This window comes from Dysidea avara, chromosome 11, assembly GCF_963678975.1.
Source record: "Dysidea avara chromosome 11, odDysAvar1.4, whole genome shotgun sequence".
Lineage (NCBI taxonomy): Eukaryota > Metazoa > Porifera > Demospongiae > Dictyoceratida > Dysideidae > Dysidea > Dysidea avara.
Genome location: NC_089282.1, coordinates 3,181,214 through 3,208,006, shown reverse-complemented (window position 1 = coordinate 3,208,006; position 26,793 = coordinate 3,181,214). Strand labels below are relative to the sequence as shown.

The 26,793-nt window shown below is 38.8% G+C and overlaps 3 protein-coding genes across 14 annotated transcripts in view; 1 reads left to right on the top strand and 2 right to left on the bottom strand.

Annotated features, from left to right (window-relative positions):
- Positions 1 to 26,793, top strand: part of LOC136237935 (uncharacterized) — a 49,195-nt gene that overhangs the window by 7,661 nt on the left and 14,741 nt on the right. For 6 of the 10 annotated variants that reach the window (XR_010692651.1, XR_010692652.1, XR_010692650.1 and 3 more), the window contains exon 1: positions 20,549 to 20,747. The exons of 1 other annotated variant lie outside the window; for it this stretch is intronic. Coding sequence is in view for 2 of the 9 variants with exons in the window: in XM_066028220.1 (XP_065884292.1) it covers positions 25,344 to 25,412; positions 25,478 to 25,628; positions 25,682 to 25,767 (306 nt within the window). In the remaining 7 variants the exon portion in view is untranslated. Of the gene's footprint in view, positions 1 to 20,548; positions 20,748 to 24,823; positions 25,413 to 25,477; positions 25,629 to 25,681; positions 25,844 to 26,437; positions 26,778 to 26,793 lie in introns of those variants that run through there. 3 more of the 10 variants (XM_066028220.1, XM_066028221.1, XR_010692653.1) reach the window with 3 other exon arrangements.
- LOC136237937 (cell division protein ZapB-like) lies at positions 225 to 20,721 on the bottom strand. 3 transcript variants are annotated; one of them, XR_010692656.1, is made up of 12 exons: positions 20,031 to 20,395; positions 19,666 to 19,795; positions 18,677 to 19,560; positions 18,119 to 18,305; positions 17,317 to 17,369; positions 17,029 to 17,120; positions 16,821 to 16,930; positions 16,619 to 16,700; positions 6,566 to 6,652; positions 1,789 to 1,873; positions 626 to 711; positions 225 to 397 (listed from the first exon to the last, which is right to left on the bottom strand). XR_010692656.1 is itself a non-coding variant. In XM_066028230.1 (11 exons), exons 6-9 carry the CDS (start codon positions 16,865 to 16,867, stop codon positions 1,847 to 1,849), a joined length of 243 nt encoding a protein of 80 aa, XP_065884302.1. In that variant the 5' UTR covers positions 16,868 to 16,930; positions 17,029 to 17,120; positions 18,119 to 18,305; positions 18,677 to 19,560; positions 19,666 to 19,795; positions 20,031 to 20,397; the 3' UTR covers positions 226 to 397; positions 626 to 711; positions 1,789 to 1,846. The 3 variants fall into 3 exon arrangements, 1 of the variants encoding a protein (XP_065884302.1); XR_010692655.1 differs by lacking the exons at positions 17,317 to 17,369; positions 20,031 to 20,395 and adding an exon at positions 20,429 to 20,721; XM_066028230.1 differs by lacking the exon at positions 17,317 to 17,369 and having other exon boundaries at positions 226 to 397; positions 20,031 to 20,397.
- On the bottom strand, positions 8,776 to 15,811 carry LOC136239510 (uncharacterized). The gene is made up of 7 exons (XM_066030252.1): positions 15,762 to 15,811; positions 15,546 to 15,707; positions 13,255 to 13,352; positions 11,902 to 12,057; positions 11,788 to 11,850; positions 10,276 to 10,329; positions 8,776 to 10,215 (listed from the first exon to the last, which is right to left on the bottom strand). Exons 1-7 carry the CDS (start codon positions 15,796 to 15,798, stop codon positions 9,118 to 9,120), a joined length of 1,668 nt encoding a protein of 555 aa, XP_065886324.1. The 5' UTR covers positions 15,799 to 15,811; the 3' UTR covers positions 8,776 to 9,117.

Below are 26,793 nucleotides of genomic sequence, written 5' to 3'. Positions count from 1 at the left end.
CAATGCCTCAGCTGCGCAAGCGCTGCAGCTTGATAAGTGTGTAATACAGTAGCTACCTGCAATTAACATATATGGGAACAACCAAACCAGAGTCAAGCAAGTTATCAAACTATCAGTTTAAGTTTGTAGGTGTGGAGGAACATGCAGCTATTCCCACAAGCTCTAGCATCCATATTCTGTATTATTGTTGAGTGTCTCCGAGGTACAGGCCTGAACGACAACCCTATCAGTATCACTACAGTAATATCAACATGTTGTATTGATCACTGTTGATCATCACATACAGGTTGTGTAATAGTAATATTGTCAGTGACGTGTGTAGTGTAATTGTTTGTTGTGTGGGACTGTTCTTCTGTTGTTTCATCATCTTCTACACTACTAGAGTCACTGGTCATACCTGTACAAGGAGATATGATAGTATGTACATTAACGAATGATACATTTGGGACCTACTTGACATGGTCACTATAATGGGGTGGTCTTATTAATGAGATCATGAAGTACGTTTGGGACCTACTCTACATGGTCACTGTTCTCTCCATTCCACCATTCCAGTAGTCTATTCCACTGTTTATACAGTCCCATGTACACCTCCCATCTCAATGTCTCATAAAATTACACTCACTTTGTTGTGGTTGTGACCTCATCACTTGATGACTTGTAGTACTGGTGTTTGTCATGAAGTAGGCCAGCATTGTGTAGAGTAGTGGTCTGGAATAGGGAGGAGGACAACCATCAACTAACTGTACATGATATGTAATACAACAGTGTGTACTGATGGTGAAGGATGGTCACACATCACAGGTATGACATACAAACAGATCCTGTTAATGTGGGAACTTGAAAATTGGTTGGTCCCAAGGTATACAGGGCCCAGTGTACCATATTGGGAGAAAGTTTTGATGGGCAAAATGGATTTCTCGGTTTTGTCAAAAGCCGCAAAAGTTTCCCAGCGAACGCTGCTACTAACTTATCTGACCAATCATAGATGTGTGAAATAAAATTAATTTGTTTAACAACATGGAAAGTCCTGCAGCAGCCCAGCTTCTTTCATTACCCACACCCACTTATTGGGATTGTGCATCACTGTCTGTAGCTAGTCATACATGGAGCCACACCCATTTATGTTACAGTAGTATGAAGGCAAGCATGAAGCCAATCCCATTGCTGCATGTACACTTAATCTGAAGCCACACCCACTTTAACTGATCAGGTGTACGTATACATCATAATTGTTGTGAGCCACGCCCACTTATCAGGAATGTGGACAAATGTGCATTGTTTATATGCACGGCTAAATGCTTTGAGCAGGCACGTTTTGTCTACCATGAAAGTTTAACCATGGATAAGTTTGTTTTCCCTCTAACGTGAAAGTTTTCGCCCATTGAAACTTGCACACAGTCTGGCAACACATGTCCCTTTGGCAGGTGCTGCCAGACTAGGTGGCACAAAGCCTAACTCAAGGGATCACTTAGTTCTGTTCATATCAGAGCAGATTTTACGTAAGACAACCACTTGTATACAAAGCTTACAACACGGTCAATGCTGTATAGCAGATTTTCTAGGAATATTCATTGATCACCACCAACCAAAATTTCAAGGGGGGAAATTCTCACTTTTCAGGATAAATGGATAAATAATACTTTAACAATGCCATTTACTAGAGCTGCAAACTTCAAGGGGGCACAGATAGCAGCCAATCACCCCCCCCCCCCCCCCCCTCTCAGAACAGTCCCGTTATACGACACTAAACTATATCACATACAGGTGTATGCTACCATTACTCACAATGACTTGGTAGTGTGGTCTGGATTCATCTTCAGCTCTCGACACAAGAACTCACGATCTAGGGGTTCTCTGGGCTGGCCTGACTCTAAAAATAAAATGTCCTTAACCACCATATCTTCAACTTCTTTAAAGTTAGCATAATTGCAGGCTAAATGACTAGCAAGGAGATGTCTAACCGTACTTTGACCTGTGACAACAGTCAGCATTGACAAAGATGAATAATACTAGTTAGTTGACTGAAAGTCAAACTGTTGTGTTGACTATTAGCAGGAGTTAATAATAGTGGTACTCTTTGTTATTAGACCATCACTACTTTATTGGTTAATTCCCACATCAAGTTTGAGGTAGCTGCACTAATATTAAATTTAATCATTTGATTGATGATCATGTGAATGAACTATATTCTATGATAGAGGGAGACACTGAATGACCAATAGCTGAACAAATAAACACAGCTAGGGAGTTTGGAGCCCCTCCAGTTTTGTTTCACAAGATACATATATAGCCCTCAAGATACTCTAATAGAGTAGTCATGTATGACTGTACAAGAAATAATTATGAATTATAAATCCGATTAGGGAACATAGAAACAAAAAGTAATGAAACAAAGGTAATTGACTACACATGCAGCTTCTTTCTTCAGCTGAAAAATTTTGGGCAAGAAAACCTTCATGATCAGTACTACAGTACTGTATGACAATCAATAATGACCAACTGTGTTTTTCACCTAGGGATGGGAAACAAGCAATACAAACATAATGGCCTCACTTGATTCTATTTATTTTTACTACATTTCACATCTTGGGTAAAGTAGCTTGACTGCTGTCCTTGCTAACTTTCACTTTGACTGTGGTTACAAATTGTGACCTAATTTTAGAAAACCGTCAATATTTGCACATTTTCCAAAATTTATTTAATGGTTCTTTGTTGTCTATAGCGACAGAGAAATGGACTGGCTAAGTTTCAGCTTCATAAAATCAGCAGTGTGGGACGAGCAAATAATTGATGTGTACAGTAGTCATTGAGAAAATAATCTACAGAAGTTTACTACCATAATGTACTGATACAATGGCATATGACGATGAATCTTGGCTGGCCATGAATTTGTGAATCCACCAAGGTAGAGTTTTTACCCAAAGTGTGCTTCTGTGTTCAAGAATTCACTGAACAAAGATCATTGGTAAATTCTTTCGTCACCGCAACGTAAACAAACGTCTGTAACTTAGAAACCTGACAAGGTTTTTTGAACTCCTACGAACAGGCAAACACAATGATGCCCAGGATTTATCCACTGGAGTGTTAATTCACTACCTACCAGTGAAGCGATAAAAACTTTCAATTTTTTTCTGGAAAATTTGCATTTACCCAATGTGTTTTATTACAAAAGTACAATTGTTCATGGATCAACAGTTTTCTCAAATTCAGTCACAATTACACAGTTGCTAATGGAGGGACTTCAGTGGTGGATCTAGAAGTTCACAGAGGGGTTTCAGGTTAATACATCTTTACGTGGGCAGTGGAACTCACTCAACAAGTGTGCAAAGCACATTCAACATGTACAACATGTCACAACTAGGGAGTCTGGGGCATGCCCCCCAAATAGCCTTCTGAGATCGAATTTGGTAACACTTTTGATCAAATAAACACTATAATAATTACTGCATGGTGTTACTTAATTATCCAACTCTAACAGTGACAATTCTAAACACTGACATTCAGAGGTCAAAGCGGCAGTTATGAATCTACATGATATGCAATACATGGGGCACAACACAAAATATTAATGTAGTAATATGATTTTACGCATCCAGAAAACTCCTGAATCACTTTGGAATGACTGACATGCATAGGTTAGGTTAAGGCCTACCAATAGAAATAAGTTTTGGAGAATGTTTTGGAATAGTTACGAGGGACAGATCCAGACTTTCAAAACAGGTGTTCACTGTGGAACATGGCAATTGTCAGTAGCTTCAGTCTAGCTAGCTACCTCAGTAGAAGCTACTAAGCTAGCTAGTAATATCACTCTCCATGCAGCAATGTTTCACTGTTAAATTTTACCATTACATTAAAAGCTTTTAGGATTAGCTTTAAACCATTAAACGATAATTATTTTTAGAGGTGCTTGTTGCATATAATCAGAGCCCGCCTTCTGACCCTGATAGGGGTGATGTTAGGATGGCATCAAGTGATTAACTAGGTCATTAGCTTTTTTTTGTTTTGAAACTATCAAATGGAATGAAGTGTTAAATAATACACATGATTCCTTGGTCACATGTGACCACAAAGACCAAAGTCAAAGTAGTCATGGCAATGATGTATACAAAATAAACATGCAAAAAACAAGTTAATTAGTCAAAGTTGGGTTGCAAACGGTGAGAATTGCGCACTTGGCTGCTGTACAGTAGGCAGTTTCACTCACCTGCACCAGCTCTGTAAACTGATTTCGGGCATGCGCATTGTTTTCAAAGGGATGAAATCATTGCAACCCTCCTGTATCTGCCAACCTGCAAGAAAGTTGTTGCAGAAGTCAGAATTATACACAAGAGGAATTTTCCATTAAACTAATGCACCTATCAGTGTAAGCCCCACTACCACTGATACGGGCTGAGGTTAGAGAAGGTGGGGATTTGCATCACTGAAAATTACAATTCCTACCTACTGGGAAAGTACTGGAGATGCAAACCCCGACCAAGTCTCAACTTGCAAACCCAGGGCTAGGAGGGGAATTGTACAGTCATGTGGTGTTGGTCTAGCGATGAGTTAGTTCGAGTGGGATATGAATGTAGTAGCTAGCACCTGAGCCACTCCTTCCTAAACTGAAAGCACACACTTTTGTTGCCTGAGTGAATTACTTTAGTGAAGACAAATCCCCACTATGTTGAGGGAAATTTAGCAATCAATTCCCTCACCATCCCCGACCTTTCTCCACCCTCAGCCCATATTCGTGGTAGTCGGGCATAGGCGAATAACCCCCTCGCTAACCCCCACCACAGGTAGTATATCTTGGCTGAACTCTTGGAAACACATTTCCCTATGCCCATACCTAGATAGCATAGTAAAAGTTTTTAAGGGGTGGGAGTGGGGGCTGCTTCAGTACCCTTAAATAGCCCCTAAATCCACTCTTGGGAATAGCACCATTTATTATATTAGTCTGGTCTTACATTATTGTCATTAATTACATTAGATAACGTTAGATTAAATCAAACATTATATTCTACTCAATAAATCTGGGTAATTCTGAAATGCATGTATCGTGGTTTCACATGGTTGGTCATCCACATATACAAGAAGCTGACATGGCTTTCAATGTATATTACATTACTGTTCTATTAGAGTACCATATATAGGGTTGGCAATGAAAAAATCTACCTCTATAGTTTCTCCTCCAACTCTGGGTGATCAATTCTACCCAAGTCTACATCAAACCGTAGGGTAATATTATGGTGATTCCCCTTGCTGTTTCTGTAGCGCGTATTTTAATTTTTCAGGTTTTTAAATTAAAATGGGCAGCAGCATCAGTGATGCTGTTTAGAGCACTTCAATGTTTCCATGAATGGTGCTTTACATGGTGGTCACTATACTATCGAAGACAGATGCGTATTTTTGGTGAAACAGATGCTGTGAGTTTCTAAATCATAGCATGAGCGAGGGCATCAGTTTGTGTTGGCACCTAAACATTGTAAATCTCCAATTAATATGGTGTCGGGGAGTTAGGAAACCAACCTTGGACTTTGTTAAGTGAGTTTCAGTTGGTTGATTTTTCATTGCAGACCCGTCAAGCACCATTTTAGCAAAAATTGAAGTACAGCAAATCACCTTTTAAGCAAGTGTATTTTGTAGAGCACCTGCTGATCAACGAGTTGATACGAGACTACTTCATGTTCAATCGCTACCACAACTCATGTTCCGTTCTTGTCACTGGTAAGTAGACACTGTGGGGTTGATGTAGGGAGGTTGATACATGTGACCGTCTCAGCAAAAACCTGAATTGTTCGCACAAGCATGCATATTGAGAAAAACGAAATTTAAAATATTTCATAAAATTACGCATGCTACAAAGAAAAATACGCAAGTTTTTATCGGGCAAGTATTTGAAGAAGGAAGATTCAAATTGATTAAAACTATATACCATCTTATTCGCCTGCTCATGGAGAGTTTGAAAATCTTTGTTTCGTTTCTGTAACTTCAACGGTATGCGTGTCACGTGCGTTTGTTTACGATACGGTAAACATAACAAGATCGTTATCATTTCTTCTACCAAACTGCCTTCATATCCATATGCGCAAGTGTCTACAGGGCTAAAACAATATCTTGGCTGATGTGCTGATCAATGGTGAACATTTTAAGCCAAATTGCAAAGTTGTAGACTAATCCAAACGGAAGTTATGACTGCGAATGCAAGAACCTGTAGTTTATTTTCAGTATAGTCAATGTACAAATCGATTATCTTACTCTTCCTACTGTCTAGTGCTATAATTTCAAAACTACACACCACAGAAGGCTGAAACTGATGATCCATTCCTTGGACACTGCCAATAATGCTGAGTGAATAAAAAAAATTTTAATTGTGCGAACAAGTCGGGTTTTGCTGAGACGGTCACATATATTTATTCTAATAGAATTTTTTGAGGGGAAGATTTTTCGAGGAGGGAATTTTTTGCTATCCATAAGGAACCACATTATAGCAGACAGTTTTTGGACACACACAATATAAGTAACATGTTTAGTTACATAAAAAGGAGACCAAGTGCTCAAATATTACAAACAACTTCCTTACTTTCTTTTTGTTATCTTCTAGTTGTCTTAGCTCATGTCTCATGTTTTGTTGAGCTTGTTCAGTTTCCTGATTAGTTTTCTTCAGTTCCTGCACCATGACAACAAGATCATGTGATACACAGTGTTGGGAGTAATGTGTTACTTATGTAACGCATTACGTAATATCATTACTTTTGTGGTAACTAAGTAATATAACGAAATACGCTATAAAAGCAGGTAATATACGGTACAAATCAGCCACAACTTAAACACACGTTATTGCTACACGCAATACCCACGCGTGGACTTCACTACTTATGCAGCCACGCACACGAATTTGCACGATGCCAAAGCACGAATACACAGTTTTGCGTGTGCAGCATTCAACTTAACACTCTTTGTGTAGCGAAAAACATGGGTCGAATGTCTATGGAGACCAGAAGGAGGGTTATTATATTGCGACATCGAGGGTATAAGCTTAAGAACATCCAGCTTCGACTTCGCGATGAAGGTATTGAGGTGTCGAAAACAAGCCTCTGCCTATTGATCAAGAAGTACAACAATGAAGGCATTATATCAGACAGGCTAAGACCACCTTCTCGTGCTGCTAAGCTATCATTCCAGCACTTACGAATGATCGACAATGCACTAGACCAAGATGACGAGATCACATGCAATGAGCTACGTCGTATGTTAAGAAAGAAGGGTGTGAATGTATCTTCTTCAACTGTTTACCGTGCCAAAAAGCACTTAGGTACGTCAGATAAGTTTGGTATAAAAATAGCTAGTGTAAGGGATGCTCCTCGTAGAGCCTAGCTGGGGAATCATTGTTAGTACAGCTCCAGGCTTATTATGAATGCATTAACACGTGTACGCAGAGTATACTGAACTAACCGTTTAAACTGTCTCCATAACTCTTAACAGGTTTACAAGACTGCTCTTTACTGCAATAGACGCGTGATGATTTCAAAGTAAGTAAATTAACAAGAGCCTCTTGAATCATTTCTTAGGCGCTAAATTCTAATTTGATAATGTGCTTTGAACCACGGCTGTGAAAATTATTTTTGAGTCCACACCCTAGGCTAATGCTCTATTCCCTCAGCTAGTGTATTCTGTTGCAGTGGCCTTATGAAAAAAATGGGCTTTAGTGCCTGGCGTATTCCCAATATAGTTTGTTGAGTATGCTGAATAGTCTTAACAGCCAACTCGTGTTATCACTCAGCAGATAATTTCACCTTAAAATAGCATGCAGAACTTTAAAAATAGTTATGAACACCAGAACAATAATTATTTCTAGAGGCTGGTCGCTGTGTGCATTCAAGTAGCTATGGTCACAAACTAATTGTCATGGACACTGAATTATTGGGTGAGGGTAAATTCCCTAAACTGAGCACTATTTACATGTGTGTAGATGCAAAAAATCACTTAGTGCATACTATTACAGGATGGGTATCAAGTGTGCCACACTACTGTCAAATGATACGAAACAACAATAAGCAAAAGAGGTTGCTATGGTGTTTGCAGCAGAGGATCAATTGTGAGAATTTTAAAGATGTGATATGGTCGGATGAATGCTCTGTTGCCATTGAACGAAGCAGACGCACTTCAAGACGAAGAGGGCAGCCACGAAAGTTTAAGCCAAAACCTAAGCACCCCTTGAAAGTGCACATTTGGGGTGCAATCAGTATGAGAGGTGCTTCAAGGGTAATCATGTTTACTGAGAATTTGACCGCAATCCGATATGCTACCATCTTGAAAGCTGGACTATTGCCATTCATAAAAGCCAAATTTCCCCACAGTCATCGATTCCAACAGGATAATGACCCCAAACACAGAAGTCGTTACATACAAAATTTTTTCACCAAACGTAAGGTCAACTGGTGGAAAACTCCAGCAGAAAGTCCGGACCTCAACCCAATAGAGAAAGTATGGGGTTCAATGAAGAACTACCTACGCTCAGTACATTTCCGCAAGCTGGAAAACAGGAATCTTGAGGGTCTCAAATCTGGCATCAAGAAGTTTTGGAAAACACTAACACCCAAGACATGTCAGAGATACATTAACCACATAAAAAAAGTGATGCCAATTGTTGTTAAGCAGAGAGGAGACGTCTCTGGGCACTGATGCGTACTGTACTCTTTCAACTATGTAACTATAGTTTAACATGACCCAGTATTCTTGTATAAATTTTGATTAATTGACAACATTTGACAAAACATGAGATTAGGGGCACTTCTTAGCAAACCGAAATCATCTCTGTGTGTGTTTGGGGAGGGGGGACTGTTTAGAACATAAAAATACATGCAAAAACGAGTCTGAATGCCATAAATGACACAATTGTACTATTTTTGATGAACTAAAAAACATGACAAAACTGATTACATTGACAACACAGTACATAAAACAAACGGGAGTACTGAACGAAACAAAACAGTACATAAAACAAAACTGTGTACTGAACAAAACCAAAGCAATCAATTAACAATGTAACCAGTAAAAGCCAAACAAAAAAAAAACTGTTGAACCTAAATCATGTTATTAACCATTAAAAGATCCAGTCACTTTTGAAAACAATCAGTTTTTTGCAGATCTTGGTGGCCGATTCAACCTCCGTCCCATTTCATCAATAGATTTGACACACTTCGACCAGGCCAGTTGCTCGTTCTCTGTGGATCGCAATGGCCACATCTTAAAGGTGGCAACTTTTACGGCTGCAAGTATATCTTTGTCTAATTTGTTTTTGCCACGTTTTCCAGACACATTCGATGTCATTCTGACAGCCTTGGAAATGAAACATTTAATCAATCTAGCGGCAAAATTTGCACGGGACGAACTTTCCTGCTTCCGATTTTGTAGAAATATTGGGTTAAACACCTCTGTAATCGGGTACAGCCTATCATTTCTCTTTGGTTTCTTTACATTGAAGGAGCGAACAGGTAACTTCTTGCGTACCTCATTATCATTACAAACAGAGGACTGGCCAAAAGCTGCACGATTTATGCCTGGCATCACTATTGGTGGCGGCAGAGGAGGGACATAATTTTCATCATATACATCGGCTTGCATTTCTTGAAAACTACCACTGTCGTCTGACAACTGAAAATCAAAATTGGGACTGCTGCTTAAATTTTCATTCCCAGCATACGTGTGGTCAAACTGAGAATGGCTACTCCAACCTGAACTACCCAGAACATCATTAAAACTGTTGGTTTCATTGAATATGTTGTCGGCATAAGACATGTCCATAGTACCACCGTAATCAAAACTTTCTCCCTCCCTGGTTCTGTCATCCATTCCATAAGCATCAAACGATGCCTCCATCGGAGAATAAACATTACGATCATTATACCATTTAGCGGCACTCCTTTCTGAATTATTTTGATGGCGAACATCAATATTGAAAGTGTTCGTGGAATACTTATTCGGTCTACTGTAATCGCCCTCATAACTCGATGGTGCACGGCTGTAGCTACCCTGCTGTCGCACATCAAAGTTAAAAGTGTTCCCAGGCGAAGAACTTGCAACTGGAGGCCTGGTACCTGTCAACTGTGGCACCTGCTTTCTCTCCTCAGCCTGGTTACCCGAAGAATACACTAATTTCTTATGGCCTTCTGGTGTTGACTCCAATGCTATGGCAACTTGATCTGTTAGCTTGGATAAGCCCAGTTGTAGCTACAACAAACACAAGAGCCAGTCAGTATACACACATTAAATTAAACAGTTTATTCATACGTTTCTCAATTCTCCAAGGAAATCAACTTCACTTTCGTCGTCTGATCTGTCTTCCTGCATAATATAAAATAGCAATTTATGACATAAATAATGTACACACAACACTAGCAGCTATAAAATTACAATATAATTCAAAAACAGAAAGATCTGTTTATTGCCAAATTGCCTTAGTGTGAGGCATGTAATCAGTAGTTTTGAACATTCTGTGTTGTTACCAGATATTGGAAAACCAATCCAAATTACACATCAGGCAAAATCAAATTAACACCACCAGTGGTAAGCTCTACATGTTTTGACCCACAGCATCGCTCAAACTTTTCTTGATAGATGTCTTTTTCTGGGTTGTGTGAAGGCCTCAAATAGTGATAGCCTTAGTGAGGTCCTGGGTGGCAAGAATCAGTGGTCTATTGGTGGATGGCCTTTTTAAGTTGGCCAAACATTTTCTGTGTTCACTCTGCTGCATATCAGCCACTAAGGAGCCACTGTGATTGTAACTTTTAGCTTCAGTATTTGTGCAATGCCATTTTACAGTCTATTCCTTTCCCCCAACCTGCCCACAAACCCACCCACCCTATTGTGAGCATCCATGATACCTTGCACGTCCAACAGTTCAGATTGTCCAACTTATTTGCCAAGAAACTGTAAAAGCAACCTAAGTTCTTTGAATGTTCTAAAAAGTAATAAATTTATGCATCTTGTGTGTAAATGTCATAAGTGTGCTCATTACCCTTGGTGAGCTAAGGTGGCTTGAAATCTTTAAAACTATTTATCTCGAAACGTCTAATGCATGATTTCAATCAGTTTTCCAAAATGCAGCAACAGGTTTATTTGTTTATAGCTAATGTGAACAAAGGAGAGTCGAGGAATTTCTGTATACACACAACTACTCTCATTCAGAGGTCACTGTCTTGCACCAATCAGGTAATAAATTATTCAACAATAATGACATGTCACAATCACCAGTTGTACCATTAACAACTTATGCCTCACTGTAGATGAATATCAAAAACAAATTTATCATAATCCAATTTATTCAACTTTCTTATTAACTTATCTTGTAAGAAATGAGTGGATACTGTGGGAATTATTGCAGAATGGAATGTCTTTTGCTAAGTGCACACATATAGCAATATGCCAGGTTAATCGCTGAAACAATTCTACATGGCTTGGAACAGCAATAGATACCAATAGTTGGCTGGGAAAGCAATTAATGGGATTCATACAAGATTTTATAAACTTGAAAGTGCATAATATTTCACAAACTATCGCAAAAATATATTGTAGGCTACCATGAAGCATGGGAGAAATACTAAGCTAACAAAAACTTTATTTGTAGGCCAGACAAATTTTTTTATACTGCTGCACTTCATTATTAAATAATGACCACCCACAGTGAAAGTCAGCAGAATATCTTCTTAAATTTGCATATTGTTAATAAACTTAAAAATCAATAAACACATTATCCAATTAAGTGGCATTGTTATTTTATATTAATACGTGTTATCACTGTACCTCTTCAGAAGTAGAAGCTGGTGAACCAATTTCAATTGTAAAATTGTCTTTGTCTTTATTCCCCTGTGATTATACATTAGTATAATTATTGTACATCAGGATTACAACACATACAGGTGTCTTTTTAGGTTGTTTAGCCTTTTTAGTCTTTGTCTTTCTTCCATCAGACGGAAGTTTTTGTTTCATTGGCACCTGCTTCTTACATTTCTTAGATGCCACCTTCTTAGTATGTGGCTGCTTCTTTTTCGATAGCTGTTTCTTTGGCGGAACCTACATACATAATATTAATTTAACACAGTAATCACTATTACATAGCATAGCTATAGCCTGCATAGTTGAAATATCTGTTATCCTAGACCTCAAGCAGTCATGTGATATCACATTGTTTCCTAACTCTACAAGATGGATTACAGTGTATTTGAGTGTTGTTTTCTATGGTATTGTTTTAAATATACTGTGGTACCCCTGCAGAGAATTTAGCTGTTATTGGGAAGGCAAACTGTGCTCACTGGTTATTCCAACCTTGTGGAACTAAGTTGTTTGCATCTATTTAATGTCCAACTCAGGAGAGTGTTGATTCTTCAACCCAGCAAATACTGAATATGCTAATTCTGTGAAGCGAGGTATTGTTGAACCCCTTAAAGACATGTTAGAAAAACTAGTATAGCCATTCATAGAATATTTTGAGCTTTTGAGAAGTTCACCATCACAGTCAACACAAATGAATGTGGAGGAGATATCATAAAAAAGATGTCAAATCGTGTCTTAGAGAAGCTAACACTATCAACCAATCAGTGTACAATCATAAAGTCTTAACACATTTATTTAATTAGTATTGGCTAATGTATAGTATACAATGTTTGATCAAACCAAGTGGAGTTGTTGCACCCTGGGCTAAGCACCTGAGCTGATTGCCCAGTGCATAATCTTTAACCAACTAGGGAAAGTCATTGATCATCCTTAATCCCAAAGAAATTATCACCATTTGGTGGGACCTATATACTCAGAATCCGCTAATTTCCTCAATCATATTACGGTACTACTCTTTCACAATAACACCCAATTTAACGTATCTTTATGCTTGTGAAGAATAAAGAGGTAGGAATTTAGAGTGGGAGTAATAAAGCTTAAGTTGCTCCTGCAGTAACCAGATTGGAATGAAGCACAGAGTAATATTTGCTGGTATTCAGCTGTTCTAGCATGCTTTGCCTGCATTACCAGTTTGACTAGTTTGCCTCCTAAAAGCTTGACACTATTTGGTATTAGTCCCTAATTCCCATGTGAACCATGTAGTGTGCTAGTTTTGTGCTAAATATTCAACAACCAACACCACTGAGACCCTTTCAGATTAACCCTGTTATTTGTATTATTTATGGTGTAAAAAGAACGATCATGGAAAATAAAGAAAGCGGCTATACACGCAGTAACAACTTATACAAAGTCTCATTAAGTACTAAAAGTATGTACCTCACTGCACCTGTCTTCTTCTTGGTTGTCCTCTTTCCCTGTGTCACTGTCATCATAGACCAACAAATGCTCCTTTTCTGTGGCTTCACGTTCATTACCTAATGAATATTTCACCAAGTTGGCTAAGTAAATCATAAATATTAACTTAATACAGTATTCTGAAAATGCGTGATTTATGTCTGGAGAAGTGGGTTTGGTTAGTCATGCCTGAACCAGACCACTACTGATTTGTCCATATGCAGGGAGCTGGTAGAACATCTACCAAGACCAGACCAACTCACTTTAGACAATGGTATGCAGTGTTTCGTTTGATGTGTGGAGGTCTCTTGTTTACGAAGAGACTTCGCAGCAAGTCTCTTAGTGCTAAGAGACCTGCGGCCAGGTGACAACCACAATTACACACAGTAATGCAATTTAATAGCCTTTTGTGGCAATTAGTATTTAACACGTTAGTAAACACCAAGCAACGTGAAGCGATTGCGAGCCGATTGTAACGATCTTGCATAATTGATGGCTGTGTTTCAGCAGTATTACTGTTTAGCCTGGCCAAAATACTGAAGCTGGCAAAGCCCGCGATGAGTAATTCAACTTGTGGCCTTTCGCCTAGTATTTACCGATTTATACACCAAGTATTAGACAGTATGGCCCGTTAAAGTCGTCGCTGCCAATAGCTACAACTAAAACTGTGTCCTTTACTCACGTTTAATGGATTTGCTGGCTACGTATCCACTCAGTTCACCACCGGAAAACTCGCTTGCATTGGTGTTTACAACAGGCTCGACAACAGGAACGCTCTGCACTAGGTTCAGTGTTTGTACACCATTGTCTAAGTAAGTTATCCGCCTTGGTTTCTATGTTGCATCATTCTAACACCTCCTACTCAACATTTATTCCCCGAAGAGGCTGGTATTTGCTGTCTAACTATTACTTAGAAGGTATAAATATGATATAACCATAATTGCCAGACCAGTTTTTCCATAATAGACTCATCCTTTCAGCTATAAAAAGGTGTCATGTACTCAGTTAACAAGCTGATGGTTTGTGGTCACCAAAGACCAAACCCTAACAAAAGTGATGGTTGAAGACCTAGCCTACTTTTCTGATTGACAACATAATTTTCTGGTGGGAGGTGCACAACATAACAAAAGAACCAGGTACAGTAGTTTGCACATGAATCTTGCAGAAAATTATTTGAACTGACAAGCCAAATTGGATGCACGAACGTGTTCTTACACAAAGTGAATTCTAGGCCCTCTGCCAATCTGGAATGGCTCTCATTGTGAAAAGTGACTTTTGTAACATCAACCACCACTATCAAGTTTTAATGAACTTAAAGACACTTCAAAATTCAACAGGCAAACTCCACCAACGCATGCACCTGTCAACGAGAAATTAAACAGTACTACCAAGAGTTAATGGTACTACCAGTAGGTTATTATTGGTATAGGGCACATGTGGACAAGTTTACAAGTATGAATGCAATTAGCCTCCTATAAAAGGTAGTATTTAACACCTCAGATTACATCCAGCACTGCAATAAATGTACAAGGTTTCTGTAGCTGTTTTAGCCCCTTGCATCAGTTGACAAGTTTTAAGTTGCCTGTTATAAAAATAATTGACAAGCCAACCATAGGCACTTGTTTACAACTATAGTGAGACACACACAAATGCAATTAGCCTCCTGCTGATCAGTAAACAAACTAGAATGATGGATTTGCTATTTCATTATAACATAGATAGTAGAGTGGGGGGATTTGAAACTTCTATTTTTCACACGTTCTATCCTCGTCTACGAGGAATTTGACACCTTACTTTTACAAAGATACATAGCCTATAACATAGAACTAATGTATATGAAGCTACACAGAAAATCTCAACGCAAAACATGCAAGTACCTGGCCACTAGAGTGATGAAAAAAATTGTGAAACCTGGTGATATCCAGACGCAACGAGACGAAATCCCTTTCTCTGCTGCTGCTGGAGTTCCAAACCACCCGTTGCTCAAGGTATAGCATTAAACAAGTCACAGAACAAGTTTCAGGCGAATCTAAGCTACCATGAGCCTTTGAGAGGGAGGAAAAAAAATTGAGAGCCACTAAACAGAAGTGTGAAATATAAATGGCGGCGTGCGAGTTTCCAAACCCCACTGATTATAATGAAGTGAATAAGCAAGCCATATTCTTTAGTTATTATTTGTCTATTTAAAGCTCTGCATGGTGCTGGCTAACACACCAGTTATAATAAGTATAAATAAACTGCATCGTGCACACTGTAGTTTACAACATTCTTACCAATAAACAACACCTCGGCTGAATATTTCTTTCCATCCGACCAACGGACAAAGTAGGTTTCGCCAATGACAATGTCTTTATCTTCTACTATATTCTTTCGCGGAACTTTCCCTACTGTACCATCATCGGCGTATGACACCACAGCGTAGGTCTCCTTTTCCTCTGAAAAGTACACATTTCACGCTAAAATTTCTACGCCTACTTCAAAAAACACACCACGTTTATCTCTCTTTTTCCTTCTTTCACGAAACATATCACCTCGACTCACACTGTCAACACAACACAACACTACAACAACGTGGCCTCGAACAGAATTGCGCATGTGCGCTAGCAGAATTTGTTTTAATGCCTACCGATATCTTTGAAGGACGATCTCACACCGGGTACAGAGTTTATAATGTCAGTGGACCGCGTATGTATTTGTGTGTGCCTACTATACTTTGTTAGTATGCTTGCTATGTATATTTAACTCTCGTTAACAGTTGCAATATGTAGCTAGGGCGCACGCACATTTTCTGGTAAGTGTGCGAATTACTCGCTAAGTCTCGCGAGGCTTCACACGATAATCAGGTACACGAAAATAACACGCGTGTTCCACGCGTGGATCGTTTAACTTGTGGCTGATTTGTACCGTAACTCAAGTTACAATGTAACACGTTACCTAAGTAATATAGTTACTGTAACGAATCTAATATTACATAATATTATTACTACAAGTAACAAAGTTACTAATCTCATTAGTAATCCACTGAGTAATGCCTAGCCACAATGAAGTAATGAAGCCTACTGAATGAAGCTTATTCACCAACTTCTTACTTATAACCAAGATTTGCACATTGTCCAACAATGCAATCATGTCACGTGATAAGGTGGTAGTTTCACACGTGACAGCTTAAGGCAGTGGACACAAAGTAATATAATATGTAATATTATTATAGTTACTTTATTTTATGGGTAATATGTAACTGTAACTAAATAGTTCAGTTGCAAGTAATATGTAATATGTAACTAGTTACTTCTAAAAGTAACTTGCCCAACACTGGTGATACACTACTGTGGTGGTCTAGTCTCACCTCCTCATAGTCAGCTTGTTTCTTCTCAAACTCTTTTAACTGGCTCTGTAACTTGGCCTGCTCTGATTTCATTTCATCAAGCCTGTAACAACATGACTGAGAATTACTACACAAACACACACTACACACACACATACAAAACTATATATTTACTTGCAAGTATTCACACACATGCCAACTCTTTTAGACTTTGCAAACTCACGTTGTGGTTTTTGTTCTCAATTTGGATACAGCTTTAGATCTGTTCATACGAGGACTATTACTATGTTCCTTCTGACCGCCACCACCACCACTACTACTCCTGTCATTGTCCTACAGAAAGACATTATAACCTGTTATGTGATGAGGTGTAGTTTGTAGCTATATGCCTTCATGGTTATCACAGGCCCATATCATTATTCATTACTTACCACTACTGGGGTACCAGTTGTGTTGCTACTGGCAACTGACTTTGGTGGCTTCTTGTTAATGATTCTAATACAGAGTTAACTTGATGATCATCCTGTGTGTGATAGATGTGTTGTAAATTATTGGATAAGCTTTACATACTGCACTAAACACGAAAGCAAGTCTTGTAAAACATGCTGATAACTACCCACTGTGCACTATTCGGGCACTATGTGTGAGTCAGCTAGTGCAGGCAAATTCTCCTGACCTCCTGGGAATCTCATAGAAAGCTATACACACTACACACACACCTTCGGCAAATACTTGCAAATGAAGTTCAACCCATCTAAATGTATCCATCTAGCTATAACAAGAAAAAAACATACATAAACATTGTTATCAAATCAAATCCATAGTCAACAAATACAGCAAAATAAATCAGCTAAATACCTGGGAGTAGTGATAGACGAACACTTAACTTGGAAGGACATGTCAATGTCATCTGTAGCAAAGCCATCAAAGCAAAAGCCTTTTTACAACGTAATCTCTTCCGGTATCCAACAACAGTGAAATCCAATTGTTACACATCCTTAGTGAGACCTATACTAGAGTATGCCACTACAGTGTGGTCCCCACACCTTCAATATCAGAAACACCAAATAGAAAAGGTTCAGCGTAGTGCTGCTCACTTTGTTAAAAATGACTTCTCCTATCACAGTAGTGTAACTACCATGCTCAAACATCTTAAGTGGCCACTACTCAAACACTGAAGTTTTTTTGGTTTTTTTGATAATGTTTTACAAAATATTACATGGTCTTGTTGACATTTCTTTTACACGTATACCCCTCTCAACACCTACCCGTGGACACAACCAGCGTTTCGTCACTCCTTTTGCTAGAACTGATACATATTTAAATTCTTTCCTACCCTCTGCTATCAATTTGTGGAATTCTCTACCCAATTCATTAGTTGAACTGGATGATTTAAACCAATTTAAAGATGATTTATCCTTATACCTCTTCCCAACAAACTGATTTTATGTATGATTATTTGTAGTGTGTTTATACTCTTTTTGTGAGTACTACACAGTAATTAACAATAATAACAATAACCTTTTTAGTCCCTGCATTCTCTGCTGGTGATGAAACTGAGGAAAGTGTTCTCCCTCGCTGCAGCTGGAGTTTATCCCCTCCAGTCCAGTAGTCTCAGTACCACTCTCGGTGGTTGAGCCTTGTTGAAGTATTGGCAACAGATGAGGCATTAACATTGTTGTCATAGTACTGTCCATGTCACTGGGACCTGTGGATACAATAACATGAAGAACATGCAAGTGCAATAAAATTACAGTAACAAGCTAACAGCTACAGTGAAATTACTAGTAGTCCCTCAGAACAATAACATCAAATAAAAATCAAATGTCATTGTAAATATTCACTAACTTGTAACCTTTGTTAGCCTTACCAGACCAGTGTCTATGTTGGACTGAAATATCCTTTACTTTATTTTTACAAACTTGTATTGCAACTTTCAAGTTGGAATTTACACACATTTTTTAGTGCAGAATTTATTACAATCATAAAAGCCAGTGTGTATGGGCTTGGAGGGACACGAAGGTAGCCAAGCCAACACACAAAAATTAACTTGACTATACTCTCCAGTTGTACACTTACTTGACTCATACACACTGCTTGGGGACTTGGGCTCAGCTTTAGGTGTGTTTAGTCCTTCATGGCTAGGAGGAGACACATCTGATTTTATTGTGACACATCTCTCTGCTTGTTAAAAGTGATCAGTTTGCCGGCTACATTCCGAGGTGGAGAGGTGCTAATTTGTGTCGTAGTAGTTGCAGGTAATGGTGGCACCCTTCCTGCCGTTACTGGTGAACTACCAAACATGCTTGGTGGACTCCTCATAACTGACTTGGGCCCATCCATGGGAGATATTGTAGTTGCCACAGGCATCGGTAAATTGTTTGTGGTTTCTGAGAAGTTCTTTGTGCTGCCTACACGAGTAACTCCTCCAGGCATGCTCCTAACTTTAGACTTTGGGTCCAGAGATGGAACAGACAGGGACGGACACTACTGGTGGTAACCGAACTCTGTCCATTTGTTGAGAAAAACTCATTGTCTTGATGGCAGGGGAAATGGCATCCTGTGTGGGTGAGATCTTCTTTTTCATTGAATTCTCAACAGGTCCTGAAGAGTACGATCTCTTGTCATTTGACAGAAGAAGGTTTCTGTTAAGTTTAGGAAAACCTGAGTTAGCAGATTTGAGGGTGCTGCATCTGCCCCAAAATCACCAGCTGAACTAACTCTTTCCAAGTGTTTATGTACAGGTGGTCCCTTAACAATTTGGTCCCCTTCTTTGATGTGATAAGAAGAGCTAACCCTCTGTATTGCTGCTGGAGGAACATCATCTTGTGTGATGGACATCAAGCTGATCTTCTCTTTCGAAGAGGACGGTTACGGGGAGACAAAGTGGAGTCCACTGCTGTTGGTAAGTTACTGAACATATTTTGAGCCAACCGAAATTCCCGTTCTACCCAAGATGGTACCTGAACACACACACAGAAGTTATGTATCCAGTAAGTACAAATACTTTGACATGTAGGTAAATACATAAATATATACACAAAGTTACACATACATAATATACTTACTATAGAGTCCTCAAGACTGTCGTCAGTAGTTGCTGTTATTGGGGACAGAGGTGGCATAGTTGGGCTCATCGATCGATCAGGAGTGTCTCCACCACGAGATGAGCTCTTGTGTGGGCTCTGTAAGCCTCTCCTGGGGTGAAGAAGATGGAACAAAGATAATAACTAGTGCAGCCTACTAAACCATCAAAGTATTGTGACAGAACTTTAGCAAAAAAACAAGTACAACACACACACACACACACACACACACACACACACACACACACACACACACACACACACACACACACACACACACACACACACACACACACACACACACACACACACACACACACACACACACAAACACTACACCCACAGACCTGGGAGTCCATTCTATGGAGAATGGAGTTACTAGCAATACGACGTCCTATAACAAAAGGAGTCCGTACCAACAGCAGTGTTCTCTAAGCTGTTCTGATCATCAATAATGTTATTACCTGGAGTATAAAGGATCTATGCCTGGAGTGAGAGCCACTTGTCTCTCCGCATCAACACCAACAAGTTACAACCATAACAAGCGATACCTTCCACCTTCATATTGCTACTGTCTAAGGCAGCTATGTCCACTATTTCACAATTCTCAGTACAAAAGTCTATGTTAAATATAAACTTTCTTCCACTCAATTGTTCTCTGTATTTGTGTCAGTATTTGGTGCAGCCCAGGGAGCAGCTTTCTTTGCATCAGTTGCTCCTACTAAAATTTACAGTAGCAACTTACTTCACTATCGTTTGCTGATCTGCACTTCAACAGAAATGTTGTCCCTTGCCACTAGCTAGACCGGGGCACTAGACTATCGATCGTCAGGTAAACTTGTACTGTTTCTACAATCTCACGCGACATTCAGCATGTGCTGGCTTCAATCAACTACTACCATGAAGTCTGATACACGAGTCGAGTTTCATTTCTTTCTTGCGGCGTGGTTTTCAGTAGACAACTAACTTGTATTCTAAAAATTTCGTGAGGGCACCGACTTCAAGCAGAATCTCCGTTATTATATAGAAACATCATCACTTGATGTTACAGTGCGTCCTGACAAGTGAGTCTTAAGTGTGCAGTGTTATTATGACCTGTCATTTGTTTTGTACTAATACACAAGTCTACTCACAACCTCGGCACTGTCTGCACCCAACAATGTCAGACTCTCCTACATTTATAGGCTTCACGGATCGCTAGTGGGATAACACTTCCAATATCATATCCCACTGAAGAATGCAGTGGTAGAGTAAGCCACTGATATTCAGCGACCAGGAATTTTCGGATGCTCGTACGCAAGAGCCATAAAAATGTATTCCCTTGAAGTTTACATCATTGTTAGCTTAGACACTCACCAACCAGCACACCAAGTACCAAGTTTTGTAGAATTTATTCAAGAACTGTGTGTTTGGTGAGGCATTCAGTCTATGTCCGAATTGCATGACATTTTGGCTAAAAGTACATATTTTCAGACCACACCTCGCAAAGCACAGGAAATGCAAAGATTTAAATGCAATTGTGCATGTAGCTAGGGTAGTCACTCAAGGTCTAGTCCACCAAGTATCAGCTTATAAATCATCAGATATTATTAAATGTATGAACACATGTAGGCCAATCAAATTTCAGTCATTCATTGATGTATTTAACTACAAGTTCCGATGAATTTTATGAGATGATTTCAGCAGTTTGACACCATAAACATCAAACAAATCATTTTGAGTGTTTAGTTGTGTTATGATGATCTATAGCTGGGTTACTACCAATACACCGAGAGTCAGAACACTTGCTACAAAGTCACAAGCAAATCACATTTCAGTAAATTTTGACTTGGAATATTGTCAGATGAAGAATGATACAATATGGAAGTATTTTGAAAGGAATTTCCACTGCAGCTGTAATTGACTGTTCTATTAGAGTAGTTGATATAATCCTGACTGCTTTATTAGAAGATTTCAATTTTATTCAATTAAATCTTGGAATTTAACTTTTTAGTAATATTCTGAACCAGGAGGGGGTGGGACATGATATTATCCTTCTATTATATTTGTTACTGTGCAGAAATCAAAAAGATTGTTGTGCACAGGTGTGATCATAATGAATGTTCAGGTTAGTACAAAACTCATCTAAGGTAGGGGAGTGAATTACAAAGGGGGGGAGTGTGTTCCAGAGTCTGATTGTAGAAGGGAAAAAGGAAAATTTGTAAGAATCAATCATAGTGTCAAGCTGTTTATAATATCCTTCCCTTGATGGACGATGATTAGGTATAAAATCATTTGTGGGTATATACTTAGATTGCCATTAATTATCTTATACATTGTAGTTATCTTAGACTTGTTTTTTCTTTCTTCAATGTCATAACACGTACAATTTTGCATAATTTAATTGAATTCCAATGATATTACAAGATAAAAAAACTTAATGTATTAGCTACTTGCATCATTGTAGACACTGAAGTCGATTGCTTTTACTACTAACAACTAAGAATACAGCAAACAAAAACACAGGTACCTGAAACCATAGATAATAGAGTAAAAGGGATAGGAAACGCAAGCGATTTCCGGTTTGATTTCCGTTTCGCGTGACTTGAAAGGACAAGACAGTTTTGTGCTCAAGCATGGGAATTAGTGTTCTAAGCAGCGTAAATAGTAACCCAACAGACTGCAGCAAGTATTTAGGCCTTTGTGAGAGACTTTGGCAAGAGAATTCAAACCGTAGATTTTGTAACAAAGCGTATTGCATTAACCGTAATTGTTACATGCTGTCATGCTTTCGCTCATAGTACCTTCATGCCTCATCCATACCGCTTCTTTTATAGCCGGTTCCACTTTCGAATCTTGTGGTAAGCTAGGCGTGTCACCAACACAGTCTTTTACCATTGCGTTGTACTGCAAGGTTGTTTAAACTTTTGGTAAAAAATGGAAGATACTTAGTCGTTTCTTCAAGCAACAGTTCCTGTTTTGCTCTGATATTTCCTCTGGTTCCCTCTGTTAAATGGTAAGGAATATGTTTATCACAGTTAAAAGGATAGAATATATTCACGAAGAAAGTAAAGTGGTTTAAAGTAATTTTTGAGCCGTTTTTTTCACTTTCAATCTCCTTTAATTTTGCGCACAACTTCCTTGAGGGTTGGTACCATCCTAGTTCCCTCGATTACTTACTTGAGTTCATTGTAGCGAAGTTTCTCAGTTGTTGGTTGCAAAATTCTGTCGTTACAACAATTTGTTTCTCTTTGATACAAGCGCAGCAAGCGTAACGAGTATGTTCGTGACGTAATACACGGAATTCCAATAGAAATGCATGTATTTTGTATGGTGGCCCGTTCCGGTCTATTTCCTGGAAATTTCTTTCATTTCTGGGAAATTTCCGAGAAATTTCTTCACTTTTTCTCATTTCTCAACAGTTTCTCTAAAGTTTCTCACCTTTTTCTCAATTTTTTCTCTATTCTTGAAACTTTCTCTAAAATTTCTTTAGTACTTCTTGATCTTTTCTCGTTTCTCAAAAATTTTCATAGAATTTCTTTGAGAAATAAGACGTCATGTGCACGTGATCAGTACTTCTCTAAAATTTCCATAGAATTTCTTCGTGACATACGACGTCATAATGCGTAATTAAGAGTTCTTACTGTACAACTTAAAAGTGCGCGTGGATATGGCAGTAAAAGATGAAGTTTCTTTTTTGTTCAAGTGCGTTAAGGAAGGCAAGATTACGGGAGACGAAGCCATCAATATCATTGGCAAGGGCAGATCATCAGCCACCACAGGAGCTATTATGAGATATGGACCCAATCATAGTATCCAACCCCCTACACCAACTGCAAGTAAGCCAGCAACCGTTATCTTGTTACACTTACTGAACGTAGTTCGAGCACATGCGTATTGACTTTAATGTATAAACCTGGCTTTGGTCTGTAGAGCTGTCTGGTTTTTTGTCAAAACAAAATGCTCTATATGCAGTGCTCATGAGCAATGGTGTTTTAAAAGCAGGATCTTCTGCCTTGAGCTCTTATCAGAAAATATCTTTTTTGTTCATAACATTTTTATTATAGCCAACTTGTATTTTTCCTTTTAATGCCTGCTTTAATTTGTATAATATGTAGCTAGTCGCATGAAAGTCTCCTGTCCGGACCGTATTGCCTTAACTTCTTGACATTATCAATTAGAGATTATAAGTACCCCCTCAGAAAAAGTTTTGTCGTCTGCCCACACCTTTTTGTTCGGCAACTTTTTGCATACAATTTGTTGTTACCGCCAAGGCCTTAACCATATAATCTTACCGCCAAGGTGTTAACCATATAATCTTACCGCCAAGGCGTTAACCATATGATCTTACCGCCAAGGCCTTAACCATATAATCTTACCGCCAAGGCGTTAACCATATAATCTTACCGCCAAGGCGTTAACCATATAATCTTACCGCCGAGGTTTCAACCATATAATCTTACCACCAAGGTCTCAGCCTTAATTTGCATGCAACAATTTTGAACAAGAATGGTATGGATGATTCACCAGACCTCTTCCTAGAAATGGGGGGTTTTAAACTTCTAATTGATGAGTGGTGCTTACGAGGAACGTGACTAGCTAGTGTTTTATAGGCATCACCAGCAACATGGCACTTTCATTTTACTAGGTAGCAGTAAAAGAGCTGAGATTATTGAAAAATATAAGCAACTCCAATGAGGAGAACGATCAAATAGCTCTAAGAAGACAAGATGTGCTGCTAGTGTTCAAAAGAGAAACCCAGTTTTAATTAAGGTCAGTGTATAACTAACTATTCTAATAAGCATCAGTGGTGGATCCAGGGGGTTTGAGAGGGTTCCATGGAGCACCCTTTTTGAAAAATCATCAATGAAGCACAATCAAAATACTCTAATAGAGCATTCACTAAAATCTAGTGATGTGCGATATAGCTTATTGTTTACATTGCATATTGCGATTATTGCAAGCAAAATTATTACGATTATGATAATTATCACGACGACAATTAACATGTAACATTAGATGCCAGTCTACAGGTGAGAACTTATACAAACAACAAGTTTCTGAGTGCAGTTGTAACTAGTGATGAAAATTTCTATCAGAGAAAGTTCTTGTTTATTGCAATTACTATGTATTTAGTTGAAATTTTTATATCACAATATAGCTTTGTCACAATATGATTATCATGAGATACACCGCATACGATAGATTGTACCATCACTACAATAATGCAACAGTCCAGGATGTAATCAAATGGCAGTTGCCAAATTGGTTTTACTGTATGTTGAACTTGAGAAAAACTGAAATTCACTCAAAATTTCTGCCGCTTTTGGTCTGAGCCTTCAAAAGTGTGGGTTGCAAAAGTGAAACCCTGAAAGTATGGATCCACCCCTTGAGCATTAGCCACATGTGTGCAACTGACTCAATAAGTTTGTTCGATTATGTTAGATTACACTTGGTGGAATGAGGTTCGATGATATAAAGCAACGTGGTGTACACTGCAAGGAACTTGGACCTAATGTTGGGGTTTCTATGGCACCCACAGCAACGTATGATGAATTGGTTGAGGAAGGAATAAAATACTTCTTCAGTTACAAGGAAAACGTAGCAGGTGTGGCAAGTCGTGAATATTTTTTGGCAGATGGGCAAGGAAGCAAGTTGCCCAACACCTTGCAAGGCCGCCCATGGGTTTTGGCAGATTATCTACACATCATGGCATGTTCCCATCAAAGACTAGGATATTCTGTGTACAAGTAAGCAGTCTTGTGTATATGATGAATGTGGGATATTTAATCATGTGTATTGGAAATCTATATAGCAAGAGATCATCGGTATTCCCAGTGAGCCAGTTAATGTTCATACTCCAATACCAGAGCCAGGTACTTCTCATGTTGTTGCCACAATACCATCTGACTCAAATGATGAGGTGGCTTTGAGAGATGTACAACACAGCAGTGACAAGAAAATAGGTAAATATATCACAGCTTTGTAACACAATTTCAATCTCTACGCATGTACGAAGATGAACACTTCATTCCATTTTCATCATTTACACTGGGACGTGAACTTGGTAAGGGGGTTATGGGTTGGTGTTCCTGTCCGAACTAAATGGAACGTTTGTTGCTGCAAAGTAAATTCCATTGACATCAGATGAGGTCGACATGAGTGAGATTAATGTTTTAAGGTGATAAAATAGTTATATAGCTATATGATTTCCATACGTGCTTTTATAACATTTGTTTACACTGAACAGCTCACTGCGCCACCCTAACGTTGTTGTGTTCATGGGGTATTCCAGAGATGAACATCACCAAGAGTTCATAATATAGAGAGGGAGGTATGTAGCTGCCAAGCGTGGCTACCAGTTTACTTAATACCATGTAGAAAGTACCACTAACTTACTAACCACAATATATGAAACTATACCTACTACAAACAAAGTCTAAAATATACATAATAATATATGACCTAGTAGAGGGTGGGGGCCTGCACAGTGCAAAATTTTAGACTCTCTGTGCCGAAGTGAGCCTAAGGGAAAAAACCCAATGAGCTTTACACTTTTTTTTTCTTTTTTTTTTTTTGCCCATCAGGAAAAAACCAAAGTGCAATTCCACCCTCTAAAACAACAAAACTGTACTGTGTGCATCCAGTCAACAAATTCAACACCTTGATAATCATAATGGTCTACAACTGGTAAGGATTCCAACAAACTTGTCAATCACAAGTACATTCATCACCCCTTGCAAGGGTGGGTGGGTGGGGGTAGCCTACACTTTGAAATACGCAGCGTAGAATTGACATACATTCGCACCTTACACATTTAAATACCCTACTACCCGCACGTGCAACAACTTCCGATTCCGGTTGGAGGTTATTTTCTGTCTAATTCACTTTGTTCAACCGACAGAAAATACACCTCCACCCTCATCTAGTACCCATACCCACACACCCTGCACCATACACATTCATATTGGTATGTGGCTGCTAAGCGCGGCTACCAGTTTACTTAATACCATGTAGAATCCCCCCCTCTTTATATTATGAACTCTTGACATCACGTATACATCTTGACTAATTATGTACATGGTGGAGATTTATTCAACCTCCTTTTCAAAGAGGTACATTTATTGACTT